The following is a 15335-nucleotide window of genomic DNA, read 5'->3' on the forward strand; positions in this document are numbered from 1 at the left end:
CGAAGATTTAGAGAACCTACGTTTCTATTCTTTAAATCGATCTTGCATGAGAAAGAACAGAGTGATGATATAGATATATGACCTATTTTGATCGGATGACAGAACAAAATAAATGTAATATGAACCAAATAATGTGTCAAAACATACAGAAGGAATACAATTATACATATCGTTTTTGTTTTGTTCGTGAAGAAATTAATATAATACAAGTATTGAACACATTAATGAACAGAAATGAACAATCATAACAACGTCAGCGCCTACACAACTTCGATGTTTGGGAGGAATATAACAATCAGAACAACAATCTAAATCAATGTCTTGTACGTAAAATAATAATAAAACATATCAGTAGCCAACGTGAAAATTTTAGAGTCAAATCTTTCAAGACGAGAGCGGACACACACGCGAGGATTACATGAATAACTAATGCGTAGGAATGGGCGCGAAAGCTTTTCAAATTCACAAATTCACAATTCACAAAAAGCGCTTCGCCTTTAAGCGCACCCCCCCCCCCCCCACCCCGAATGAGTGTTATGTAGGGTACGCATATGCATTTTCCCTCCTTTTGAAAACAGTCCATTAAGTCCGGTGTGTAAAGTCAATACGGGCCGGATTTGTGTGTACTAGACGAGCCGGACTTTGGTGCGTGAAAAGTACCCCTTTACCAGACAGTAACAATGAGTCTCCAAACAATAGCCAGATTTGATATTCATATTGTGAGCATGTGCTTAGTTATATCGGGATTCCCTGGTTATATTGAAGACGTGGGCTAATATCTGTTTGCCCAGTATTTCTCGCTGATTGTTTGACCAACATTAAATTGCTATTGTCCAGCTGACTTTTCTAAAGGCTTTTCTACCCTCGGCGCTAAAGGGATTGCGAAAAATTTCAACACTATTTGTGTTTCTTGATGACCCAGTAGAAGAAGAATAAGGGCTCCCTGCCCCCCCCCCCCGAAAAAAAATGTCCCAAAACAACGCAATCATTATTAATTCCGTTTACTACTTGATACCAACACGTGCATGATGGATCCCCCGGATGGATCCTTATTTAGACGGTGAGACAGTTCTGTTACGAGAAGCAATTCAACGAATTGCCATGGCTTGTATTTGTTCTAGAACGCACTACGCTCTTTCGATAACACGTGGCCCCTATTCAGCACAATATATACGTATTTTAGTTATTCTTAACAATGACCTAGATCTAAAACTGGCCGCGGATGTAACCCCCCCCCCCCCCTTCGTCGCAAAGAAATATTCGATAAAATTCTTTGATACGGGCACGGTGTATTTAATTTTGTTCGTAACATTAGTGTTTTGCAAAGAAAGAACATTCTGAAAATGAGCGTCTTCCTTCTAACGAAACATATTGATGATGTTCCCGACAATACGGATATCATTTGCATTACAAAAACATCGTAATACAGATAAAACGCTTTTTAAATCCAATTCATGGAGAAACTACGACATTCTGGATTAAGTATCATTTTCAACATCACGGATTTAAAAATACGTTCTCTAATTTTAAGAATATTCAAAGGATCTATGAAATAACAGACTGATGATATAATTATATGATTTATAATGATCATACGACAGAACTGTTTACAAGATGCAACAAAAATTGTTTTAAAAAAAACAAGAAAATCGAAACATGCGATAACATCGCTATAAGGAAATATAAAATTACAATTAAAGTGTCAAAACATGCACGAGGAAAACAATGTCAGAGAGAGTGGGGTAAGTATAAAATAAATTTGTTTTTTTCGTGAACAAATCAATTTGTATTAAAATTGATACAGTATATTGAACACAATCATGAACAGAACAGGAGGAGATAAAAAAAATGAACAATCATGCCAACGTTAACGCCTACAGAACTCCAATTTTGAGAGGAAAATAAACAATCAGAACAAACATTGTAACCAATGTCATGTATGTAAAATAATATTAAAACAAATCAGTAGCCAAAGTAATGCTTTTCAGAGTCAAATCTCGCAAGACGAGAGCGACACACAAGCGGGCACTACATGAATAACTAATGCGCCGGACCGGGCGCGAAAGGGCGCGAAAGCTATTCAAAGTTTAAGCTCCCATTCACAAATGTCAAGTGCTTCACCGGGGCGCGCCCCGGCGGGGTAATTTCGTAACAATGAGACTCCAAACAATAGCCAGATTTTAATGAGCTGGCAACCAACTGAAGTCCTCTCCTATCCGACGCAAAAAGGCGCTAATGGGCGCATAAAGGCGCCTCCTTTGTTCTCATATCCTGCTCTGCGCCCCGACGCGTCGCGGCACAGTCGCAACTTTGGAAGGCTCCCCTAACAAAGTTGTAAATTTTATATTGTATATCGGGGCCCTGCCTACAAGCAAACTGCTTATTAAGGGTATCCCTCCATGTTTATGTTTATATTATTATTTTAATACAGTGTACACACGTCATACAAATGCCACATATGGATCAAATTGGGAAGGAATACGAAATATATGTTCATTTATTTTAATACAATTCTAGCTTCAAACATATATTTATAACAAAATACAATTGTTGGTGTATTTACAAATATAATCATAAATTACATTATTCCTTTTCAAAAGGAAACGCGATAACTGATAAGAACTGATGAAATGAAACGAAAAGAAGCAAATACATGTATGTAGGGATTTTAAGAGTTGAGCACTATTGATGCAGGTAAATGTAGAAGAACCTCGCTATAGTAAACATCTCAAAAACACAGAAGGTACTGTGATAAAATACAGAGAAGTGGGTTTCGCAAAATAGCCCTTTTATCATGAGCATTTATTGGAACGAGGTTCAACGCTACCAAAATGAATGCATCACATGTTTGATTTTCGTATCACTTATCTGATGATATTGCATTGTACTTACTCTATGTTGTTATTCTATTTATTTATTTATTTATTTATTTATTAAAACATCTTTTAACAGGCTAACATTGATCAGCTCGCAGGCTGTTTTACATAATGGTCCTGTTAATACATTTAATACTCCCATGAACGTAGTTTGGGAAAATCCAACGTGTTTAGTCTCTTTAGTTTTCCAAAATATTATGAACATTAATTTACATAATTACAGAAGCATTGTTGAATCTATTATTAATATATTGTCTGATCCAAACTCCAGTATAGGGTTATCCACTTTATTCATCAGATGCACATTAAAAAAACATGTCTTGAAACACTTCTTTCAGACAAAAATTCCACTGTTAACTGATTAAGGAAGTATGATGAGTGAATCTCATTCTTCTGGAATTTTTTAACTTGATCTCTTTTGTCTCTCTATCACCGTGCGGTTAGGGACAATATTAGTGATATGCACTATTGTAAGTATGGCATATTATTATCATCATTATTACTCTTACTTTTATTGTAAATATTACACAAAGATTTGACAGGTGATCTGTACCATAAAAGAAAAATACAAGTAGCTTGGATTTGCACAATATACCACATATTGCAATGTATATGTACTGACCCGACTAAATATATAATCATGAAATATCATTGTCCTGAAATATCATACTCACATTTCAGATGGTAGTAAATTATTTTATACTTTATTTACCAATAAATCAGACAGAGTTTGATCTAAAGAACTTCCACAAATGTACTGCGGGACCGTATTGTACTAACATTTCAACCCGACGTTGGGTTTGTGCTTTTGCTCAAAATCAGATTTAACAAAGGAAGTTCGTACAAATCTTAAGTTTTTTTTGTGTTATGTATTATAACCCAGGGTGGGGTTTTCATAGTACAATACGGGCCCACTGTACATTCAGTCTTAGAAGTTTTATTAACAACATTTCCATTCATTTTGAAAGAAAAATCTCCCATTCTCGCAAAAGCTCTATTCCTGATTTGGTGAACTGTCCTCACTTGATCACCACTTGAACAACGTAAATGCTAAAATAAATACTGAAATTTGTCATGTAAATCTGATTATCCATTTTTTTATTCGAGAGAATAACAAACATTATAAATCATTCTACATGAAATCGACACAAATATTGCAAATTCTGACATATCTAAAGTTCTTTATTTGATGCTCTCTATATTTCTGATCAGAGAGAATTATTTAAAATATCTCATTCTCATAAAAATCAGAAATAAAATATACATTGGCCCTTTTTAGTACAATGTAGTACACGTACATGTCCATGTATGTGTATATGTTTATGTTATATGTGCAAGTATATACTTAGTGAAAGTTCGGAATTTTGCCGCAATAAGTAAAATCAAAACACTAGTTTTGTAAAAAAAAAAAAAAAGCAACATAATCCAGTTACCAGTAATGACAATGTGAAGCTAAGAAACATTGGTATTTATCGGTTCACATCTCTCACTTTTTAAAAAATTATTATCTATTTCAGAATGATGGACAAATACATGAACTCATGGTATTTATCCCTTCACATCTGTAAGTTCTTTAATGTAATTACTTCACTAATGACTATCTATTCAGAATGATGCACATGATCATATTGAATGCTTCATCTGTATGTTTCTTTTGGGTTGAGGTGATGCTTGTAGTAATCTAGCACTTTCTTCCAGGCTTTGTCTACAGAGTGGGCATACAGGTGTGGTGTACCTCCCCAGGTAGTGAAATAGGCTAGATATATGTAAAGGTTTTGAACAAAAAGAATGAAAGGCATCATGATCTTTATCAATAGGACAAATCAATATATACTATCATCAATTATCAGAAATTACACACAAAAAACATAACTTCACACCTCGTAAGGAATATCATCGGCAAATACCAGATAGAAAAGCCATAATTTCAGACATCTTTAATAATTAAAATTCGATCAACAAAATTGAGTAGCTCTGTGTGTTCAAGGTTTCTTGCTGGTATACTACTACTGAACTACTAGCGTTAACTATTGATCTGCAAAGAGAAATTATACTTTACAAGTGTACCAATTCACTGAAATAATTTGTGTACAGATTACGTGTATAAAATCAAACTAAAGAACTTCTTCCAGCTTTCTATGGGCTAAAAAAGAGAAAGGGAAAGAAAAAAAAAATAGAAATAAAACCCGCGCACACGGAGCAAAAGCCAGACTTCTTTTCGATGCGTGCTCTATTTCAGGCAAGTACATAAGGGTGTGTTGCATAATGTAGTCACAAATCACTTTTATGTTAATTGAAAGTGTATTTTAACTTGCACAAAAATGTCTTAACAGAAGTAGCATTTGAAGCTCATATCTAGAATATAGTATTACGACTTGAAACTACTAACATACAAAACAAAAGACTTTTGGGGTGATTGCCTGATTGGTTCACATTAAACTTGGTTGGCTGTAACACTGCTCATCATGTAAATGTACTTACGATATCGTACAGTAGGAAACTTGATAGAGGACTGTGTACAGATAGGCATGTACGGAGCGTCCAGAAGGTGTCCTGAACCTTCTAACGAAAAGGTCTCCACCAGGTGATCTTTTCCTGCCTCCTCCATGGCAGATATAGTCTAGAAATGCAAACAAAAAATAATAAAAATAATACTAGTAATACTGCTGCTGCTACTACCACTAATAATAATGATAATAATAGCTAAATTTATAATACACACACACACCAGGGATGTTTAATAAAGGTGTGTACAAAGTACTAGTATTACTCTGGTTTTACTCCAGCTGCCCTAGATCACTAGTAAAAGCATTCAAAGAATAAGTACCTATTGGGTACCCATTTAAATGTAATGCACCTGGATGGAGAGTGGCAAATGTAGATAAATATCTCGTAAAAGGGACTCGTACCACGAACCACATGCTCCAAAGTCATACACACTAGACCACGACACCTCTACATTTCAAACAGCCCGTCAAAAATACGGTCTAACGGTATGGGGCATCATTGGATTTTTCATTACGACTATTTGAAACATCAATTTGACGAACGAAATGACCACCATATTGTTTGCAAGACACATGCTCCAGCATTAACTTACTTTTCTGCAGTCAATATCCTACACTAAACTCAACACTCAACTTCAAACCTGGGCCCTGTTTCATAAAATTTATTATCAATAACAAATGCTAATTTTCTATGGAAAATTTGCCGTCAGCCAATCAAATGACACGATTTCAGTAGCTTAAAACAGATATTGCTTTTAACAGACTTCTGATTATGCCAGAAGGGCGTTAACACCGTGTGAAATGATACCAGTTAATGCACTTCTGGCTCTAAACAAAGTGGTCAGTATACCTCTAGCGTGCGTTCCTTTGACGGCTGGTATTGATCATCTTCAGCAAGTAGAAAGAGAGTTGGCACTGATATGTTTTCAACCTACGATGATTAGAATACAGGAAGTAAATATCAAGGTCACATTCGCTCAAGACTGTGTACTGTAGATTTAAAAAAATAATACAAAATCCTTAAAAATTACATGTAAGTAAGTAAATCTTGCTCAACATTTTGAAATGCATTGCGATCTGTAATGTTAGGGAGTTCCATATACATTGTATGGATATCCTTTGAAGGATCAAATTTAGTTCAATTCTATTTTTTGTTTTTGGAGATCACTTATGATCAGTTGAAATACCTTCTTGGGCAGTCTAAGTTGAAAGGCATAACGTTACTTTAACTGATGCATATCTATATATGTATATTATAATATTTTCACTAATATCCTTACGTAATACAATATTGGTTTCATTTGGGAAATTAAAATAGAAAATGCCGTCAAAACAGGAACATCTCAGTTTTGGTTACTTACAGAAATCGCAAACTTTTTTTAACGAAATAAAGAAGAAACTAAGGGAAGTACACATTATGACAAATTAGAACCTCCAAATGTGATAAGATTATTCGTCAGGAAAATTCATTGATGAAGAAACTACCTAGAAGTTATTCCGAATGCTCGATGATAAAATAAAATAGAAATTACAGTGCGCCATCTACATTTGTCTTTACTGACCAAACTCTGAAACAAAGCGCACACAATGAAACACAATTTAGTTTCAGTATTTATTCAATCCCATGATAAAAATTTGGTCCATAAATTTGAATTAGATTTATCTGTCCTGTCAATTGACAATGCTACACTGAATGGAATTCTTCCACATGAGTTCAAAGGAAAAAAAGAATGCTTTCAAATCATTATTCCGTTCACAATCGTATTGCCTACTGGAACTGGTTGGTCACTGTATGAAGGTCATGCGTATGGGACAATTTGTTGTCAACCGGTTAAAACATACAACTTACCGGAGGAAGGTAGTCTTCCATTTTGTTCGCATGCACAACTTTCATCCTTTCATACTCCTTGCAGCAAAACCATGTATATCCATCTTTCTCATAGGTCTCCGTAAACTCTTCCAGGGGCCTGTATAACGAAGTAAGGGAACACGACAGGGTTATCTTTTGGCGAAGTTGATAAAAGGGGTGAGTCTAAGACTAAACACCATAAAAGAAACAGGAAAACGAAAAGACTTTCAACAATTTAGGAGTAAAAGAATGTGGGACTTTACTCTCTCGCAAACATAGCGAATACATCGCTATGTTTGCGAGATTATTGTTTCCCAAAGAAGGGATGCAGGACGATATGATTGTACACGTATACAAGAAAACTCGACGTGCTAATTGTTATTACAAAATGGTTCCCTGAATGCCCTGTCGGCAAGTCCGACGATATCTGACAAGCAGAATTAAATTGTTATAAAATTATAGTGGACACAACAAACACAGGTTTTATTCATAATCTTTTTTATTTGTGATATCCAACTTTGAGTTTGCCAGCGTCCGACCCCTCCCCCCCCCCCCAAAAAAAAAGTGGTAGTGGTTGAAGTCATCATGGGTTGAGGGTTCAAATCTCAACCCAGCACTAATGTCCTTTGCTAAGACATTAATTCACATTTACCATTCTCCACGAAGGTATAAATGGGTACATGGCAAGCACCGGGGTATTAATAATTGCAGGGTCCTGAAGAACTGCATTGAAGCTGAGGACGCTTATCATCATCATTATTATCAATAATGTTATCATTATTATTATTATTATTGTTATTATTATCATTTATTTTAACAATGATAACAATAATACATATAAATTAAATGACATAAAATAAAAACGAGCCTTCGAAACAGTGAAAGAGTTCGAATCCCTCCGGCACTTACCCACGGGGTTCAATATATTTTCCGTTGGGCATCTTCATTCCGACGACAGACATCAAGATATCGAACATACTGGAGAAGACAGCACACTTAACAGGAAGGTTTAAGCTGGAGAGACCATGAAAGGCCAATGTGCTGCCAGTACAGAACCCAAACAAACCCACCCGAGAGGCATCCAAGCGAGGATGATTTTCAATGTACTGAAATAAATCCTACATGAATGCATGGTTAGAGAAGAAGAAAAAAAGAAAAATTCACAGAAAGTAAAGTTATGATTAAGACTGAATTTTTGTTTATTATCATATCTCTTGTGATAATCATCTATATAGAAATATGTTTTTTTAAAGAAATGTTAACTAGGTTTAAAAAAAAGATTACTCGTTAATTTGAAAGTGTATCAAAAATTGAATATGACATTTAGAAAATGGTGACAACATATTTCACTATTTGAATGTTATTACTGAATAATTACAACATGTATTATTTTACGATTATTTGATATTAGTTGTTTAGTTAATTAGAATCAGTTATTAATATAAAGATTGCTAAAAGTATTGATTTCTTATATTCTTGTATGTATTTAAAATTTGTAAACTGAAGTGTATGAGTCTCCGGACTTTTTATTCAGTATCTTTTTATTTACAATAAACTAGAGTTGAATTGAATTGAAAAAGTCAACAAAATTATTGTTCACCCTTCACAACTCAACTTTTCTATGCCACAAAAATAATCTGATTATGCCACATAGTATTAATCATAGGATAGATAAACCAAATGCTTAAAGATTATTTAACAAGATTAATCTATACCAGTATTTGAAGGGTTGCCATGGAGCCAAGACCAGAAATTGATGATTTTGCAAAAGCCATTGTGTCAGTTGCAAAAAGCAATCCTTGCATCAATGTATATATGAGGGATGGGCTCTAGCATAAGGACCATACTCCTTTTGAGCTCATCCCTTCACTTCCATTATGTTATTTTTAAAAAATATTTTGTTGTTGTTGTTGTTGGATGTATGATATTTTATGTGTGATTATTCCCTATTTAATTGTATATATTCTGTGTTTTAATGAAACGTCTTCATAAGCAAACTTGAACTTGAACTTGAAATGTATGCCTATCATTTTGTAAAAATGTGCATGTATTGCAAACAAGTGACCGTGCAGAGAGGCACAACAAAAAAGTAAGTTAAGTGTCGAGAGATGGACTCAAGGAAAGAAGTAAACGTACCAGGAATGCCTGTGCATCAAAATAAAAGACACTCATGTCTTCTGTTGGTTCAAATGAGGCCATGAAATCTATTTCAAGGACAGCATACCCGTGGGACGCAAGCAGAGATGCACGATCTTCCAAGACGCCATTACCAAGGCCTCGTAGTTCAACCACCACTGGGAGAGGATCCGAGACACCTGGAAAGCAATAATATTTATCATGATATCTATTGTTTTTGTTGTAATAGTGTTTTTAGAGTTTTTAACATCTGATCAAAGGAATTAGTGTATTTTTACTTCGGTAATTGGATTCATTTACAATGCTGCACTTAAGACTTGTTAAAATGTTTTTTAAAGGATACTGTGATTTACATTTTTGTATCTTAAAACACACTTTTATCAATCCCACTTGCCATTAATGTTATGCAAAAAAATATAAAACAACACAACGAGCTACAATCAGGTTATTACATATCGTCAAATAAATTAATATAAGCTCATGAGAACCATATTCCTTAATGTTTGTATTTAAAATTAGAAGAAATTAGGTACGTATTCAACTGCCATAATGTAGGTAACCAATGAAAAGATACACCCTGGTTCAGAGAAGCATTGATTACATGATCAGATAAATGATAATGATGTTTTTATAGACAATTATGTAATAATTCGTAAGGATAGACCAAAGACTATGAACAAGAAAAGAGGTGGTGGTGTTTGTGTATATATTTTAAAATCTATTCCATACACATTGCGACATGATCTAATAAGTAATTCATTGGAAGGTATTTGGTTTGAAATGTTTTTTAATCATGAACAAGTATTGATGTCTTGTATTTATAGACCACCAAATTCTGATGTATCATATTTTAATAATCTATTGGATGTATTAGAAAAGGTGTCACAAGAAAATAAGGAACTTATAATATTAGGTGATCTTAATTATGACTACATCTTAGACCATAATTTATGTAATAATCCAATTAATTTGATTGAAAACTTATTTCTCATGACACAATTAGTGTTGAAGCCTACTAGGGTTACAAGCAATTCTTCAAAATGTTTAGATCATATTTTAACTACGATACCTGAAAGACATGCTGTCACCAATGTTGCAAAGATTTCATTAAGTGACCATTATCTCATCTATACATGCATAAATTTTTCAATGACCAAACATAATAATCACAAAGAGGTTACTTTTCGTGATTATCAACGATTTGATAGAGATGTTTTTTTACAGGACTTAGAAAGAAGCTTTGATACCAGTAATCTTGATTTTGAAGATGATACGTATAATATTGATGAAAAATGGTTTGAATGGAAATCAACTTTTACTAAGGTATGTGATAAACATGCACCTCTTAAAACTATGCGTATGAAACAAAGATATTGTCCCTGGATTTCAAAAGAATTAGTCCAATTGATTTATAAAAGAGATTTTTTAAAGAGGAAATCTGATATCGACCCAGCAATAAAAAAAGATTATAAATGCATAAGAAACCGTATTACTAGATTAAGACGTGATAATAAGAGGGATTATACCAAGGATGTTATTCGAGATTGTAAAAAAGATAGTAAAAAAATATGGCGTTAGCTGAATAAGATCACCGGCAGGAAACGTAAAAATGATGTATTGCCTAATGAATTAAGTGCTGATAAATTGAACAATTTTTTTACGTCAGTTGGAAAAATGAATAAACCAAAAAATGACGATTTTAGCTGGAAACATCCAGAATGTATTTATAGTTTTGAATTTCAAAGACTAAAGGAAAGTGTTGTTTATGAATTGTTATGCAAATTAGGAAATGTAAGTAATCTTGACCTATTTAATGTAGATTCTAAATTGCTTTGTATTGGAGCGTCAGTTCTATCTAAACCATTGGTTTTACTATATAATGCAAGTCTAAGAAATGGCTCAGTTCCGTCTGATTGGAAAATATCAAAAGTAACACCTATATATAAGGGTAAGGGAAAAAAAGATGATCCAACCAACTATAGACCAATATCTGTAACCTGTCATGTAATTAACATTTTAGAGAAAGTCATCCAAAAACAATTATTGAATTATCTTCGCTTGAATGAATTGATTTCTATTGATCAATCAGCTTTTCTACCCAACCATTCAACCAATACATGTATTCATAGAACTATAGATGATTGGCTGGAATCTTTTAATGAAAAAGAATTAGTAGCTGCGTGCTTTTTAGATATTTCCAAATGTTTTGATTCAATTGACCATAAATTATTACTTAAGAAACTACAATGTTATGGTATAAAGGATGAACAGTTGAAATGGTTTAGTAGTTATTTGTTTGAAAGGAGACAAATGGTTTTCTGTCATGGTATACTCTCAAACTCAAAGACATTATTAAATGGAATACCCCAAGGGAGTGTCCTCGGACCAATCTTATTTCTACTTTTTATTAATGATATAGCTCAGTCTTTGAAGACATGTACCTGTAATATGTTTGCTGATGATGTTGTTATATATACTTCTCATAAAAATATTGATGAACTAACCATATTGTTACAAAATGATGTTCATTCAATACATAGATGGTATACTCAGAATAATTTAAAAGTTAATGCTGAAAAGACCAAAATTATGCTTTTAAGTACACGTAAAGCATATAACTTGAATGTATACATGGATGGATCGAAAATGGAACAGGTTCATAATGTTAAATATTTAGGGGTGGAAATTGATGAACACCTTACTTGGGATATTCATGTTAAAAGACTTACCAGATTGATTTCTATGAAACTGTTCTCATTACGTAATATGTCCAAATTTTTAGATGTCAAATCCTTAAAGCTCATGTATAATACAATTATTTTACCATGTATTGACTATTCATGCACAGTCTGGGGAAATTGCTCAAGGCAAAATAAAGAGTTACTCTTAAGATTACAAAAGAGAGCAGCACGTATAATTACATCCAACTATGACTATGAAAATGTTAGAGGTGATGATTTAATAAAATTAATGAAATGGCAATCATTTGACGAAAGGAGAAATTATTTTTTAGCTGTTTTAATGTATAAATCTGTACATGGTATTGCACCAACACATCTGTGTAATGCTATTGAAATGGTCTGCGATAGACATAACTTAAATACTAGAGCCGCTGACAAAACAAATGTAATATTACCAAAACCTAATCTAGAATGCTTTAAGAACAGTCTTATGTACTCAGGAGGAGTTATCTGGAACTCATTACCTATTAACTTACAGAATTCTACATCTATTTCTTCATTTAAATACCTTTATAAAAGATTGTACTTTCATTAATGTTGTAAATAACCAATATCCTCATGGATGTGTGTATATATATTTTTTTTTTACCCTACTGTAATAAATACAAGTTTGTTAGTTTTGTTTTTTTGTTTTTTTCGTACATTGTTTCAAATCATTCTTTTTGTGATCCTGGGTAAACCTTTGAATGTAAATATATGTATCCAGTTGCTGGTTATTTTATAAAATGTTATATTATTCAATATTCAATAATCTATTCATGTTTTGCATATTTCAATGATATTTGTATTTCATTGATATATTGTATTTCATTGTTTGTATTTTACCATGTATGTATATACAGGACCAATATGAAAAACAGCCTTGGTTGATATTGTCATCCTGTATAAATATTTTTAAATAAATAAATAAATAAATTGTAGATAAAATTCCCTCACTGAAGGGCATTTTTAAACCATGAGTTTTGTATCTCCAATCAAGTTTTAGGATTCACGTAATTCCAATATTCATATTGTTAGGTGTTTGGTACATTCCGGATAAACATGTATATATTTCTTTGTATTCTGTTTTACCTTTATGCTTGGGGAAGAAGAATACTCCATGACACTTTCCAGTGGAAACTTTTACCCTTTCAACATAGTCAGCCAGATAGCATCTCTCAATCACCTCCGAAGCAAGCAGGGTGGTTTCAGGCTCACCACGATCTAGAAGCTTTATGGTGTACTTCAGTGGCTGTCTCGAGTCTGCTTTCTTCAGTCTCGGGTAAAGATGGGCTACCTCTGGTACAGGTTTACAGCTCCAGATCAGGCCCATAGGCTCCACACCTTCATAGGTCCCACCAAGAGAGGCGTGTTGACTGACTACGTAGCATAACAAAATGACATTAAGTATGAAATTGGCATCGAAATCGTTTAAGGAGCTTCTTGGCTTTCAACTATACATGCTGCCGACATTGCCAGGTAATACCATAAAATTGTTCTGTACGCACACTAAAGAGAGGCTAGAAGGACCGAGGGTAGTCAGCCTAAATTAAAATGTAATACTATTAAATTGTAACAATATTAGATATTTTCATAGCACATATATCCATCATGCAAGGTTCTCAAGGCGTTTCAATATTACATGCTAGTCTACCGATTGTGGTACTCACAGCATTTAAATAATTTCTTCCTAGCGGTACTCATTTAGAACTGGGTGAACAACGAGTGGCAAATGTAGATGATTTTTTTTTTTTTTACAAAAGGACATTAAATACAATCCTATCATTATCAAGCTACATGTATTCCTGTTCGAGACCAAACAACAAACTATAACGGGAAAAAAAGAAGGTAGAAAGAGGTTCTATATATGAGCTAGGATTTATGTCATCTACACAAACATACAGGAAATTTAGTATCTCCTCTTTAATTAGAGACACAAAGGTGGCCACACAAAATAGAATCAAATACCGGTATATAAAACTCCAAAGAACACTTAAATGACAAGCAATTTTCATAAATTTTCAGAGAATTGACATGATAAAATTATCTATTTTGTTTGTTGTCCAAAGTTAAATAGTTTAATGCCAAGTAAGTATGAAAGTATTTAAGTTCAAAACTAGGCTACCTAAAGTACATTGCGCGCATTAGAATGACTAAAATACAATGTACCACGATTCTTAAAAGTCTATTATACTTCCAAAACTCTTTAGAATATTCCAAATTTGTTTCTTGCCTTGAGTAAAATCATTTTAAATTTTCAGAAGTGATTTTAACTTATATACAAGCAGTAGACTAGAATAGCTTCATTGAAATTATTTGTCGTAAGATACTAAGGCGATTACTAAATGTGCTGTATACCTACTCATAGTGGGTACTTTATAATGCAACATTTTTGTTTTGATACCATTTGAGACAGACAATGTCTTTTAAAAGCAATCATAACTTTAAATCTTCTCTTGCAAATTTCGAAATAATTTGATGTTGCCAATCACACTTTTTGTTTACACCCCCTACATGTACAGAATGATATTTAATGAAGACGGTCTTTACGTTGTTTTGAATTAGAATGAACCATTTTGAAAAGACACATGTTCTTCTTGTTTAATATAATTTGTTACTTGGTTTCATAAATAGCTGTAAGAATGCCTAGGTAGTCACAGTCTTCGTTTTTTTCTCTGATTTTTACCTATGACTTGACCTTTGGCATCGGCTTGAAACATGGCCACTGACTGAAACCTGAATCTTTGGCATTCTGACTCCACTTCTGCCTGAAGCTGTACAAGTTGACCCGGAAGTAATCCACTGGCCCTCACATCAAGCAGATCATCTGCAAGACCACACCTTGGATTGACCTGGAGAGCTGGACCAGGTCTAGAGCTAAACAGCCTGTTTGAGGAGGACCTGGTCATGGTCTGGTGTAGATTCTGCCTAGCCCATGGGTGAAGCTTGGAAGTGTGTCGCAGCAGAGTCTGCAATCTCCTCAAGCTCGACATTTTAGTTTGGCCAAGGTACATGGCCAAGGATCGAGGATGCACTTCAAACTGGTGATCCTTCATCATAGTTTTAAAATAAAAGAGTGGATAAACAATGCTAATTATCATATTAGGACCAGTCATTGGTTTACATCTGTGCAAAGCTGACTAGGTTCCCGTAAATAAAATGAGACATCTGTGCAAGCACCAATTATAAGTGTTAGTTCCAATTTCAATTTTTCATCATCAACATTTTCCCCAACCTGTCTAAGATC

The 15335-nt window shown here is 33.8% G+C and overlaps 2 protein-coding genes across 2 annotated transcripts; both read right to left on the reverse strand.

Moving 5' to 3' along the window:
- Positions 1 to 2519: 2519 nt before the first annotated feature.
- Positions 2520 to 7271, reverse strand: LOC115926642 (bile acid-CoA:amino acid N-acyltransferase-like). The gene is made up of 4 exons (XM_030991585.1): positions 7233 to 7271; positions 6234 to 6314; positions 5358 to 5496; positions 2520 to 4632 (listed from the first exon to the last, which is right to left on the reverse strand). The coding sequence occupies exons 1-4, from the start codon at positions 7251 to 7253 to the stop codon at positions 4514 to 4516; spliced, it is 360 nt and encodes a 119-aa protein (XP_030847445.1). The 5' UTR covers positions 7254 to 7271; the 3' UTR covers positions 2520 to 4513.
- Positions 7272 to 9436: 2165 nt separating this feature from the next.
- On the reverse strand, positions 9437 to 15081 carry LOC115926355 (bile acid-CoA:amino acid N-acyltransferase-like). Its single transcript, XM_030990986.1, has 3 exons — positions 14775 to 15081; positions 13236 to 13468; positions 9437 to 9547 (listed from the first exon to the last, which is right to left on the reverse strand). The coding sequence occupies exons 1-3, from the start codon at positions 15079 to 15081 to the stop codon at positions 9437 to 9439; spliced, it is 651 nt and encodes a 216-aa protein (XP_030846846.1).
- Positions 15082 to 15335: the final 254 nt, after the last annotated feature.

The sequence above is a fragment of the Strongylocentrotus purpuratus genome, unplaced genomic scaffold (genome assembly GCF_000002235.5).
Source record: "Strongylocentrotus purpuratus isolate Spur 01 unplaced genomic scaffold, Spur_5.0 spur5_scaffold_2, whole genome shotgun sequence".
Classification (NCBI taxonomy): domain Eukaryota; kingdom Metazoa; phylum Echinodermata; class Echinoidea; order Camarodonta; family Strongylocentrotidae; genus Strongylocentrotus; species Strongylocentrotus purpuratus.